The 14,116-nt window shown below is 33.7% G+C and overlaps 2 protein-coding genes across 4 annotated transcripts; both read right to left on the bottom strand.

Moving 5' to 3' along the window:
- Positions 1–1,946: 1,946 nt before the first annotated feature.
- Positions 1,947–8,802, bottom strand: LOC103483320 (lysophospholipid acyltransferase LPEAT2). 3 transcript variants are annotated; one of them, XM_008439894.3, is made up of 14 exons: positions 8,243–8,799; positions 7,791–7,971; positions 7,534–7,593; positions 6,491–6,654; positions 6,340–6,403; positions 6,171–6,239; positions 5,277–5,372; positions 4,830–4,874; positions 4,472–4,533; positions 3,894–3,960; positions 3,584–3,634; positions 2,674–2,781; positions 2,534–2,581; positions 1,947–2,407 (listed from the first exon to the last, which is right to left on the bottom strand). In XM_008439894.3, the coding sequence occupies exons 1-14, from the start codon at positions 8,707–8,709 to the stop codon at positions 2,276–2,278; spliced, it is 1,614 nt and encodes a 537-aa protein (XP_008438116.1). In that variant the 5' UTR covers positions 8,710–8,799; the 3' UTR covers positions 1,947–2,275. The 3 variants fall into 3 exon arrangements, 2 of the variants coding, with proteins under 2 accessions (XP_008438116.1, XP_050941864.1); XM_051085907.1 differs by lacking the exon at positions 7,534–7,593; XR_007821572.1 differs by lacking the exon at positions 1,947–2,407 and having other exon boundaries at positions 2,539–2,581; positions 3,584–3,612; positions 8,243–8,802.
- A 1,879-nt stretch (positions 8,803–10,681) lies between these two features.
- On the bottom strand, positions 10,682–13,733 carry LOC103483319 (CRS2-associated factor 1, mitochondrial). Its single transcript, XM_008439893.3, has 5 exons — positions 13,056–13,733; positions 12,060–12,187; positions 11,615–11,840; positions 11,391–11,518; positions 10,682–11,239 (listed from the first exon to the last, which is right to left on the bottom strand). The coding sequence occupies exons 1-5, from the start codon at positions 13,585–13,587 to the stop codon at positions 11,072–11,074; spliced, it is 1,182 nt and encodes a 393-aa protein (XP_008438115.1). The 5' UTR covers positions 13,588–13,733; the 3' UTR covers positions 10,682–11,071.
- Between the last annotated feature and the right edge of the window lie 383 nt (positions 13,734–14,116).

Genomic DNA, 14,116 nt, shown 5'->3' with positions numbered 1-14,116 from the left:
TGTGGGAGTGTAGTAGTAGAAGTAGAAGAAGGAGCAGTAGGAGAGGAGGTGTGATGGGAAAGGGTGAGGTATTTTGTCGAAATGTAATTGGTTTAGATTTGCCAACGTTGTTGGAGATGGTCAATAGGGACCCCACCATGTCAAAGAATAACTATTTTTACTCTTTCTAACTTTGCATTATAGTCAAATCCCTTTGCTTTTTTATTTATTGATAAAAGGTTTTATATTGACATATAACAATACTGTCACAACCAATAAATTTACTTAAAATCTATAAATTATTTCGAGAATTAACAAAAATAAGTATTGAAATAATGAGTTAATATAAAAGAAATAAGACTGGATTGAAATATGAAAACCTAATACATATAATAAAACAACAAGCTTAAAAAGAGAAGAAAATAAGTTACAAATCTCGTCTCATAAATTAGAGATGAAATTGAAAAAGAATTTTTAAAAACTAAAATGAAAAATAAAAATAATTTTAAATTTTAAAACGAATGCATATAAATAAAATAACAAATTTAAGAAGAAAAAGAAAAGAGAAGAATAAATAAAAATTTACCCATGAGAAGATGTCGAAGAAGAAGCAAAAAAAAAAAAAAAGTTAAATTAAAAAGCTAAAAACATTAAATCGAAATTTTATAATAAAAAATAAATAAAATAAATGAAGTTGAACAACCTATAATTTTAATTTATGTGGGAAAGAGTGTATAATTATTATTTCTTGAATGAAAATTGAAATGTGTAATTTGGAAAAAAAATTTGAAAAATAAATTACAAAGATAAGGATTCGAACCTAGGTTGAAAATGAGTAGCCACTAAGCTTCCTACAAATATCAATATAGTAAGCTGCTTACGAACATTAATAATCAAATAATTCCTAAACTTTTAAACTATGTTACTCTGAAAAGGAAGAGAGAAACAGAGATGTGAGGTTTCTCCCTAAATATGTAAAATTTTGTTAGGGAAGACTACAAAGAAAGATTAGGGGTGCGCCAAACAGCCATTTACGAATATTAAAGGTCTCAAAGTTGGAGATTGAGCAAAAGAAGAAAGCAAAAGAAAGAAGATAAAAGGATCAGTTGGAATATGACGTTTTCACCATATAGAGTTAAATATATACAACTCAGGATTGGTTTGATTGAAGGAAGGTACAATGAGTGAGCGAGAAGGGAGGAAGAATCGTACACTGACAAGTGATAGATGAACAGAGAAAGGACCAAACAAATAATTGTAATTTAAAATTTAAGGAAAAAAAAGATAAGTAGTTTACATTCTTATCCAAACTTGACTTGTTTGGTAAAAAGAGAGAGTCTAAGTCAATCACCACGAATGGATGGATGGATGGAATGCAATAAATATATATATTATAAATACAAGTGAAGAGGACAGAAACATCCAATAATGCAAGTCTACCACACTCCAAATAACAGTTTGCCCTGAAATTAATCAACTACTAAGTTTGAATTTGATGAAAGTATAATGAAGATCTAACATAGTAATTTCTTTTTAAAAAAAACTCAGATTAAGTGTATGTTATGCTTAAGAATGACAAACTGAATTTGTTTGTCTTTTAGCTTTTAGTCTAACTGGCAACTCATGTTAGATGATATTACTAAACTCACCTTTACTTATCAATTTAAGTTTTTTTGGTCAATTAATTTAAGATGGTACAAGAATAAACTAGTTCAAAAGATTCTGTTCAAACTACATTAATATTGATTTCTCTGTTATTTCATGACCAAGCTTGAATCCTTGATGTTCTAAGTCTGATTTTAAGAAGCAAATTTGTGATAGCTCTCAAAATGTACAATCAAACCCAAGGTCAATATCCAGACAAATTCATAAGAGATTATGAGTGAGATACAGTACCTCCAGTTTGGAATGATATGAAGAAAAATGTGAATATCCACAAGATAATGGCCTGGAGAAGTTGGAGCAAATTATACAATCAGCAAAACAGCAAACTTGTTTAGATTATGGTAAACAAGAAGGCAGTAAAAGTTTAGTGACACTACAATAACTCATATCAAAATAAAAATACATGTAGTTTTCAGGAGTGGATAATTTCACAGGGGGCAATGTAGCAAAATATGTTGCCCCATTACCCTATATATATATTATATTCAAGGAAAACCCCAACCCTCTCTTATATCTGGGTTCCTCCTAATAATCAAACACATTCAGGAGGTGATAACAATACAATGACCAAACAAGACAATGGGAACTCATTCGTAAAACAACAATGTTAGACACACTATGTTATTTCCAGTTACAAGCTAGGTAGCAAACACCGCGAGAAAAGTGCAATCAGCAGTGGGTTCCTTTTTAAGCAGCCACATAAATCATTCTTGCTAATCTTTCCGTCGCCATCAGTATCGAATAGTTTCAAGAGCTCATGAGCCTGCAATCACTCGTATACAACAAAGATGGAGTTACGATTGATACTCGACATAAACTGAGTGATTAGTTTTTTAAAATGCAGTTCATTTTCGATATGAGAATGGAATGGCGCAATGAGTACAAGTACCTCGTCGGCATTCAGATCGGGTGTAGCAGGCCGTATCAATTCTTCTAGCTGATGTCAGTAAGTAACCAGAGAATGAGAAATCAGCATTCATCCAAATCTACTAAGGTATCTGAAAAACCAATAAAGGAATGGCAATTCACCTTTTGTTCTGAAATTTTATCTCCTTCGTTGCTACATTCAGTATAGATCAGCTCACATGACCGCTGAAAACCTTGCAGCTTCATGACATGCAAAGAACCGTACAGGTACTGGAAGAAACCAACTTCTTTAATTATGAACAACGTGGATTCAGGAAAATTAACAAGAACAAACTAGGCTATCAAATGCAAATAACTTTGAAGAACACTGAAGATGGACAATGCAAGCAAGTAGGAGAGGCATTACGCTTGGAATGCATCATAAGCTTTTTAAGTCAAATAATGGAATGATATTGGTTAGTTTGTTAGGTACCTAGATAAGTATACATGGATTTATCTTGTATAAGGGTAATTAGATTGGTAATTAAGAAGTTAGTTATTGGGTACGTGTGGTTACCAGTAGTTATTATGTAAGTACGGTTACATGGAGGGAGGGTTAGTGAGAGGGGGTTATTCTGTGGAGTTATTTAGCGCTTGGGTGAGAGTATTCAAGAGGGAAGTTCCAAGTGCCTTATACTTGCGTTTATTTTGCATTTTCTTATAGTTCATTGTAATAAATTAAGATCGTGTTCTGGTTAGCAAGTGCTCTAACGAAGTTCAATCTGCAATAGGGAGACACACAAACCAATTTGTTCTGGGGATAAATTCTGCAACGTTTCTAACAGCAGCCATCAGTTTCAATTAACAAGTAATGATCCAACTAATGTGCATAGTTTCTGTATTTGAAGCGTGTGTGCCCAAAAAGCAAGAAAGAAATCTATGTATGCATGCGGATAAAATGTGATTGAAACTTTAGTTTCTGACATCAAGTTGATGACACTGTCTAAGGTTCCGAATCGAGAATGTTTGCACTCTAAAAGGAAGGGAGAATACAGGATAGAAACATAAAAGAAGTGCTGAGAGGAGAAAATACCTGCTTATATGTTATTGTTCCCATCTTCTCTATATCAATAAAAGAAAATATCTGCAGTAAATAAGCAGTAAAAATGGACTTCCAATAATTCAGCTTGAAAAAAAAAATCTTAAAGAACAAGGAAAACAAACAAATGAAAAATGAATAATAGGGGTAGGAATAGATAGAGAGATCAAATTGGTAAGAACAAAAAACATGAAAGCATCGACATTTTGATTGTGCTTTGCTGTAAGTTTAAGCATAAGCAATGTACATTAACTATTAGAAAAACAAACTGCTAGTAAAGGTATTGAAGCTAAAGTCAATTCACCTCTTCAGCAACCGCACAAGCCTCGAGTCTTAGAGCTCTTAAAAATCCATTATATGTAGCACGACCACTGCAAGAGGGACAAGACAGCGATATCAGAAAATTTTTGCTATAGGCTGTGGGTGCTGTCTTGTATGAAAAAAGGTTGATAAGTGCTTTAAAATTATTATCATTGCTTTTTTTGGGTGGAAAAATTATCCTTGATTGATTGATTTTTATCCACTTATTTTTAGGAAATTATATGTCATGCCACATTATTTAACATAATAATAGTAATAATTTTTTTGGTGGAAAAACTAGCTTTGGTAGGTGAGAGCTTTAAAACATTAGGGAATTTTTCTAGCTTATTGAATATTCGTATTATAGGCACATTGGAACGATATATATTTTAGTCCTCAATGTTTAGGTATTTATTCTGTTTTTTGAAAAGATAGGTATTTATTCTATTTTCTTATAACAAATTCCCAATCTATATCCCCCAGAATAATTCTATTCCTTACTTTATCACAATCAACACTACCAACAAAAGTAGAAAAACCATAAATATTCTGCACGTGTGGCTGTAAAAAGTAGAATAGTACCTGGAGTCAGGATCCATTGATAGAAACTTATCAAGAAAATCAACAGCTTCAAGGCTGCTCACCTAGGACAAATAGGGAAAAGAAACCGAACTTTGTAATATAGATATAGAAGCACGTGAAATATGAGGAGAGATATTTCAGAAGGTAATTAACTAAAAGTCTAAAACAATACAATTGTCATAGATACTGAAGGAAAATTTGATCCTACCCTGGGCAGCACAATGCCCGTCAGAGATGAAATTTTACAAGAAAACCGTTGCGCCAAATTTAATGGAAGATTAGAGGGGGGGAACTCTCTTTAAAATTGCATCCAAAGTGAATGAAAAAAAAATATTAATTTTTGTCTACAAGGACTTACTTGTTCCATCTGGGACATTCCAATCATATAATCAGAGGGTCTCTCCTGCAAATTGTTACAACATCCAGGTAAGGATAAAAAAAAATACAAGCATCAAGTACAAGAAAGTAAACCAAATGCATTAAGACCATGAACATCACCGGAAGTTTAACATGGCAGTGCATGAACAAAATTACAAGACATATAGTGTTAAAAACCATAAAACAAGTCAAGTGGAAAGCAGATGGTGCATGATAAACCAGATCCATCATTCAAGGTTAAACTCAAAGTACCAAATAAAATATTCATTATTGCTCACTACTGAAACTTGCTTAAATGTTATATCAATAATTTTCGGAAAATATAAGTTGAAAAGGGTTTAAAGGAAACAATAGAGATAAAATATGAATAGTTGGGCAGAATATAGATAGTGAATGCAATACTAAAAAGAAAAAAAAAGTTACATACTTGATTTGCCTGAGCAGCCTTGGTCAGAAGCATTAAATCTCCATACGAATGAGGTGTTTGGACAACATTCAGTGCAGTGGCCATTGCACGGCTAGTCTGCATGAATAATTCCAACTTTTATCAAGAACAAATGTTAAACTGTCCGCAAAACAGAACAAGTGATCAAACACACAATTTCTCAGGTCATAAATAACACGCACTATAACTTGATTGAGGGGCAAAAAGGTTACTGTACACTTGTCCTGTACTTTGAAACTTGTTCTATTTTAGTCCCTCTATTTCCAAATGTCCAGATTTAACACATTTTAGTAAATCTTTAAATTTTCTTTGAACATGTGAAAGTACATAAATGAAACCCAAAGTTCAAGGACCAAATTGGTATTTTAACCACACATAAATAATAATAATAATAGAATCTTTAAAGAAACACAATACACGCACTGTCCAGTTCATAAGTATTTTCCCACCCAATTAGGCAAGAAGCACTAGCTATGAATACTTTTCAATCACTGTTCAAGCAAACCTTGATTCCACAAACATTAACTGAGTTTTACTGTTCTCGGGTTTGAAAATTTATCAATTATCCATCTTTTTTTTAACAAGGGACGCCTTAATATTTAAATGCATCCAAAACAAAATTGAACTTGGGAGTGCAGGATAAAGAACAGTTTGGAACAATGAAAATGAAATGTAAGCAATTGGTGATCTAGAAGATAGTGTCCACACACAGATTGAAAGTTTTTCACAGTTTTAGTTAAGGAAATTTCATGACGATTAGAAAAGGGAACTAGCTATTGGTAAGTATAGATAGATAAATGTGAAAGAAGCACCCACAGCACATACTTCTAACTTTAACTAGTACAAGATTATAAACTTGGAAAAGCAGAACCTTACCCTCTTAGCAAAATCAGAAGAGCTTTCTTTTCCATTATATCGCGGTGAAACAATAGGAAGATACTCAACCTGTTCAGGTAATAAAGTGTGGCAATAACATTGCCTAAATCAAATAAAACTGAAAGGTTGTAAACAGGTGAAGGATATGAAAATGAATGGAAAAAAGTACCTCCATGTAATTGTGAAATTGCATAAACATTCTAATCATGAGCTTTGGCAAAGAAACAAGGCCCCTATACAAAATAGCATTATGACAAACATCAGAGTAAGACATAGAGTTGGCACCAAATAAACAATAAAATAAGGGAGTAGATACCTACCACGATTGGTCAAAGTGTACATGAGGATAACGAACAACAACAGGTTGGATTGAATAACCAGGAAGGAAAGCACCAAGCTGAAAAGAAATAAGAGCCCTTCCATTTGTAGTGGTTCCCTCCGGAAATAACAGAACTCTTGGAAATCTATTGCAAGAAGCCTTTCTCTGTTTTCACATCCTTGAAAGCACAGTTTTCTATCAAAGATCTTATCACATCTATTCAAGTCAATCATCAAACAAGAAAATGCAAGAAGAGAGACATTATATCATTCATTCGTCATTCTCTTTGTACTACCGCATGCCCATAATTTTTAACCTTGGTTTAAAATAAAATATAATAAACAAACAAAAAACAACAGTTTAACTGAAACTATTAATAATCCCTTTGAGGACATCCAATAAATTGGGACGACAAAAAGAGACCTAGATGCTAAAAACTGATTGACGCACAAACGGCCCAAACAATGTTTTTAATTTTCTTTCGGAAAAAATGAGAATATGTGTTACAAAAACAACCATACTTGAACAGAAAATGTTCCATAGGTTGTACCAGTGTGTCCTTTGAGTTCTTAGAAAATGTGTTACAAAAGCTCCCAATTCATCCAATGGTCCATAAAAATATATTGATCGTATAATATGAAGTATGTTTACAGGAATATCAATTTTAAGGTTGGCAATGACCCCAAAACACACAGTCATCTGCTTTTTTTCATGTTCCTTTTCTAGATCTTCTTGGGCTTTTATCTCCCAGAGTTTTGGATGGCCGTTGACTTTGCCTACAAATCTATGGTCTCTTTCAGATATTATCCTTCTTGGCCATCTCTTCAAGAGCGATAAGGAGACTCTTTGGCTTAATTTCATATTGTCCATTTTATGGTCTTTGTGGCTTGAAATGAACTCACACATTTTCTCGAGTTCACTATATTTTCTACTTTACCTGCTCTTGCTTGGTGTAACGATGTCTTATATATTTTTCAATGATCAACACCACGAATATGTCAAAGAGATGTTTAAGTACGTGTGAAAGTTACTGAAACTTTTTACCTTTATTTCACTAATGGCATGCTTCTTCGATGTAGGTGAAAATCTATCTACATATATCACCTGAGAAATGTAAACAACAATCTAGTCTTACTTCCTTTTTTTTCCCGCCAGAAACAGATATCATGTCAGAGCATATAGCTAACTAAATGTGAAATGTTTTAGAAAACCAAGCGCCCCTAGGGCATGAGGCCCGGCCCCTGCATTTCGTTTCTTTTACTTGGAAATGGTTAATCGAGTAGTAAAGGACAAGAAATAACCTGCATGGCTCTGATGATGGTCCCAACGAAGGGTATGGAATCATGGGACTCAGCTGCGACCATAGTTGGAAATAATTCATAAAAATAAAATATAGGTTCTATATAAGATACATGATTTGATACAACAATTGGTGCAATTTCTCTAGGAGCAGGCTTCCCCTTTCTTGTTATCCAATGATATCTGAAAGAGAAAGACGAACCGGGAAGATTCACTAGATTGAAAAAGGAATAACAGTAGAAAAAATTGAATCTCAATGAAATTATATAACAAAATCTGCTTAAGAGAAGAGATAAGCAGGTCAAACAGAGAAGGAAATCTAATTTCCATCAAAATTGAAAACTATACGGCAAAACCAAATTTGTCTAACTCGAAAGTATTGATTGATCGATCGAAAAATCCAAAGAAAACACGAACAAAGCGTGAGTAAAGATCAAACAGAAGCATATCTTACCCAAAAGAAAAGAGAATACACCGTCCGCAAAGCCTCGTAACTCCCATAAGCCTACATCTCCATTTAGGCATCGGGTTCTCCTTATCCTTCCACCCATGAAGCGCCGTCTTGGTAGCAATATATCCAATCAAAAGACATAGCCCAAACAACACAAGACGAGCAAGCGCAATAGGTATGCAAACCACAATCTTAACCCACTCATAAACTCCATCAACACAAGGCGTGTTGTTCCGAAATGGATCCACCGTGGTCGTCTCGGGAACGGAGAATCCATTGGAACCAATAAACCCATAAGGATTGGTAAAGCAGAGTCGAGGATCGTGATGATTGCCGTTTTGATTGTTGATCTGCTCCGGTGGAGCACCGCCATCGCCGTCTTTGTCGTCGTCTTCGATTCTGAGGATTACGTCGGCACGGTCTGAGGGTTGGGCCGGGAGCAGCGGCGAGACGAGGTCGTGGTCCGTCATTGTTGGGATGGGGGAAGAAGAAAAGGGGAAAAAGAGGGAGAGAGAGAGATGAGTGAACGATGTCGAAGTGGGCAACCGATGGGTCGTAATTTTTTTATGGTGCCAAATTGGCGTCTATGAATTTGCGACCTGTCGTTTTCCCGGGATTTCTTTTTTCCTTTTTTCTTCAACTGCGATTTATTATAAATCCACGTTATTAAGAAAAACTAGTATACTAGCACGTGCACACACGTGAGGAGGATTTTTGTATACTATATATATATATATATATATTATTCTTTTTTAGGAATCCAAATTATGAATTTAGATCTAAGTGTAAATATTTAAACAACATTTTTTTTATGCATACTTCACATGCTATTTGATCATGTGAGTTCTCCAAAGGCGTTTGACTTTGCTTTTATCCCCTAACACGTGGTTGTTTTGTGTTTATTTGTGTTCTACTTACTTGTTCTCGAGTTAGAGGTTTGAATTTTAAATTACTTCAAGGTCGTCGTTATTTTGTAGTTTTATTGAAACTATCAAAATTCTTTATTGAACAATAAATTTTGGTCAATTAAATCATGTCATGTTATTATAGCAAAACTATAATGATTACAATATGATTGAATTTTGGTAGTAAATATTTCTCGTTACAACCCAATTTAAGCCGTGATGAAAATTTGGACAAAAGAAATGATGGATTCAAGCCCACCAAACTACATGAGAGAAAGATTATAAATTTAAATTATACGCAAAAAATAATCAAAACAGTAAATATCATATATTATATTCACAATAATAAATCAATAAAAAGTTAAATCTCGCGAATTATATTCTCTTAAAATTTAGTGTGGACCATTGTGATTCATTTTATTATATTTTAAAATATTAAAATTATTTATGTTTAATAAATTTTTGAGAAATTATTTATAAATACAATTTTTATTTTTTTTAAAAAAGAATATTTTAATTTATTTTATTTTATCTGACAAAAAAAAAAGCAATCTTTGAACTTTAAATTTCGGACTTAAAAATCTCCATAAAATTTTAAACTAAAATGATTTTAATGACTAAATTTATCCATTAAAAACGAAGAAGTCGGCCGGAAGAGGCCAACGGCAGACGGCAAGTACGCGGGGAAGAAAGTAGAAAGGGCGAGACTTTTGGAGGCATTTGGCGCCCACGTATTAAATTGGAACAACGTGAGGCCATAAGTCTTCTACTTTTCATTATCAAATATTTAATCTTAGTGGACACGTGTTTATCTTTCTTAATTTACATATTCTTTTCTAATTAGTTATAAAATATAACTTTTTCTAAAAATAAATTATAAAAACGTTAAAATGACAAAATATTTCTAAAATATATTAAATTTTAGATTTTAGCTTATTTGACTCACAATTATTAATTAAATCAAATTTGTATAAAATAAAAATCTTAAAAGTTGTCTAATTTAAATTTTATGCTTGTTTATTAAGCCATCTTGTAGTAACATAAAGAACATGATTTTGAGCTTCGAGGAAGAGATCAAAGATATATTTTAATCATTGTGTAATTACATTTATTATATTCGAATATTCAAAATCTTGTGAAATATTTTAAAATATCTTTAAAGTTTGATACATATTAAACACTATAATCTAACCGATTGAATATACAGTGAACAAATATTTATTTAAAAGTAGTAGTTATAAAGATAAAAGCAAATTAATTTTTAAAACATATACGACAAAGATGACGAAGTTGATGAGCAAACTCAAAGCCATCAATATTGTTCAACATGCTTAGAGAATTTTCTAGTATTTACTTTTGAAATGGGTGACATTTTTTAGTGAAAGGAAATGATATATTTGATAATTGCTCAGCTTTTTGAAGCACTTTAATTTAAACAAAAAAAAAAAGTTTTAAAAAACTATGACATTTCTAAATACATTTTTCCAAACACATCCTAGCTTTCCTAACCAGTGCAATAATAGAAAGGCTTGACGTATTGTTTTTGAATCCAATCCAAATGAACGCTACCGTTAATAATCGATGATCATCCATTATACATCTTAATCGGGAAAGAAATGGTATGCTAATATGTGACATGATACGACTCAACTCAATTTCGACATAGTTAACCTATTAAGATATGTACCTTTGACCAAAAAATTAGATGGTTGAATCTCCGAACAAGATTTTCACTCCATTCAGGAAGAGCACAAGAATAAGGCAAACAGAAGATATGGGCAAAGAATATGGTATATGGGTCAACCTTCAGGCGAAAAGGATCATAATATTATTTTGGTAGAACGATTTGCACGTGATATGAAGCAACCAAGGGACTATTCACTGTCACTATTACCAGAATGAAAGCCCGCATCACAGTAATCGATGTTCACATCTCCATCACGACCTTATCGTCAACACAACCTGTATTCCCATCAACATCATCAAAGGTCTCTCTGACCGTAAGATAACCAATGTCTAAGGGCTGGTAATCCTTGCCCCTCCAAACTACAATCTGCTCCTTATCAAACGTCACCAAGATACAAGGCACGAGGTCCTGATTTAAGAAAAAAAAATGGAAATAATTCAGCCACGAAAAAATGGTGATCAGAGAACAACACTCATGGCATATTATAAGGCTCTTTGCTTTATAAGATTTAAGAATTTAAGAATAGTTATGTAAAAGGCATGAAGGAGACGGCCATTACCCGAAGCTTGCAGCCAATTTTCTTGTAATCACTCCTCTCAAGGCCTTTACAGTCAATTCGAACCAACTCGCAGGAGAGAAAAGCATCTCGAACCATGGGTATTAAACTACCATAGTAACCATTCTTTGCTAAAGTCCATAGATATCATGTGTTAGTCAACGACCTTGTGATGATATGATAATTAGTGGAAAGAAGTTTTACTAAAAAAGTTCTCAAACACATACCAAGTTTTGTCAAAGCAGGAACAGCTAGTCCTTTCTTTCTCATTTCTTTTGTTTCATCAATGCTTAGTCCATCAATTGTAGTTTTAATCAGCCTGGGATATATAGGTTCATGGGGTCTCCATAACATTAAGGGAATGAATGGCCTTTTCTTGGGATTATAGTTCCTCCCTCTGTATAGAACAAGCAAACCACCATGCCTATGAATGATCTTTCCAAAGGTTTTGTCCTGCAATCATGGACAAAGCTTGAAGTAAACAGACATTAAGCGGTAGGTGTTATCATGCCATACAAATTAAAAAAAGTGCCAAAGGGTGTGAGTGACGCAAAAGACATTTTCAATTAGTTGATATAATTTGTGGAATGCAACCCGATAACTTAAGAAATGAAGAACTAAAAACTTCTATCTAAAGCAAGATGATTCCAGCCAAAGAAATGAAAACCATACCTCAAGTTGTGTGCACACGTTTTTCATATCTACAGTGGGAACTCCTAGACATTTGATCCTCACTGCTTCACCATGTTTCCAGTGATTATGAATATCATTTAACATGTTGTGAGTCAAACCATCTCTTCCTACAACCACATAGAAAAGAAAATGCCATTACAACAATAGAGCTAGTTCATTACAGGGATCATATTATAAGATTTCTCAGTAATATAGGCACAGAAAATAAGATATTCTCATTATCCATGTAACACCTGTTAATTACAGACGATAAGAAAACACCATCCTCTATACCAGACCACCGATCTTATCATCCACCTCTATATTTTTTTCATCTAGGGTAAGAATCAAATAGTGAAATAATGCAGAAATATTAATAATTTCCAGGTATCTAAAGTTTCTCGAACTATTTCAAGACCTACAACTTTAAATCTCACGATAGATTAATGAAGCTTCCGCAAGGGAATGCCCAACATACAAATAACATATGAGATGCTTCGATATTCCAACACTCGAAATCAACTTATCAGAGATAAGGGTTCATGATATAATAAAATATCTATCAACATGTCACTATTTCTCTAAACCTCATGGTTCAAACATCGGAATGAGGGGTTGGAATGACAACCTACCATTGAAATAACGAAAGTGAAACAAAAAATTATAAAAATAACATCATTAACATGGATACCAATAAACAAGCATAATAATGCCCATTCGTTAGTTCACATATTTCTTTTCTTGACTACTACTCCGGAGTACAGACTCTAATTTTGAGAAAATCAAACCCAATAGTTTAATACAGAAAAAATTCCAAGGTAACAAAATAACTTGCAGATACAAGACAAAAATTGAACAACCCATTAAAAGGATGGAAAGAAAAAACCACACGATCACCTAAATTTTCAAATACTTTCACCACAATTCAACAAAATTTGGAACAAAATCATAAAATTTTCAATCTTTGCAGTTAGCAGACCCCATAAAATCACATACCCAAATTAATCTGCCTCTTTGTTTTATTCTTTTGACACTTCTCCACCAAGGCCTTTCTCTCGGCTCCTGTCAATGGCTCCCCTTGAAGATTCTCCCTCATGACCCTCCTCTTTTCTTCCAGTCTCGGATCTTCCATGCCTTCCACAGAGGTCGCCTTCGGATCCACCGCCGGGGCACACACCCCAGTCCATTTCCGATCAAGTCGGCCAGGACCAAACGGCGAATACTTCGGTTCTCGAAGCCCAATAGGCCTCACAGAGGGGCTAGTCTCCGTGTAACTGTACTGGAAATCGAACGGCAAATTCGAACGCCTTGGCTTCTTGTCGCCTAGATCGAGCGACGACGGCGGTTTGTACCGCGGCTTCGGAGGTTTGTTTGAGCGCGGTTTGGGCTCCGGCGGCGATGGGGAAACAGAAGATGGGAATTCAAAGGCGTAGAGTTCGCGGAGTTTGGAGTAGAAGGAACATGGGTTGAAAGATGTATGAGGACGAGGAATTGATTTTTCGCGGGAAATTGTTCTGATGACGAACATGAGGTAGATTGAGCATCGATGAACACTGACGGAGCACCGGAAAGGGTTTAGGGTTTATCGGCGAATTATCTAAAAGAAAAAGAAAAGAAATATAAAATTGGCGGTTTTTTTCTCTTTATTTTCTCTCTCGACTAAATTAGGTTTTTAGTGTGAAATTTGGACAATATTTGTTTTTAATCTTTTGGTGTTTCTAAGTGAAATTTTTGTTCCCACCAAACCTAATATTAAGTTTATATATCAAACCACGTTATTTTCGAAATTTGTTATTTAACCGTATCTTTACATTTATAAGTAAAAGTAGCGTGTTAAACATTTCAATAGATTTTATTTTCAAATTTTTTAAAAAATTGATTTTGAGTTAGGTTAAAATTAGATTAATTTTTATAAATATAACGAAACACCAAATATTAATATCATTAGTGATCGACTAGTTACCTATTCGACCTATTCATTTAACATGATCAATACATTGAAACCATTTAAAAATAATTACATAATCGTATGAATATGATTTAAAGATACGATAGTT

Source organism: Cucumis melo, chromosome 6, assembly GCF_025177605.1.
Source record: "Cucumis melo cultivar AY chromosome 6, USDA_Cmelo_AY_1.0, whole genome shotgun sequence".
Lineage (NCBI taxonomy): Eukaryota > Viridiplantae > Streptophyta > Magnoliopsida > Cucurbitales > Cucurbitaceae > Cucumis > Cucumis melo.
Note: the sequence above shows the minus strand (reverse complement) of the source record. Positions and strands in the feature narration are given on the sequence as shown.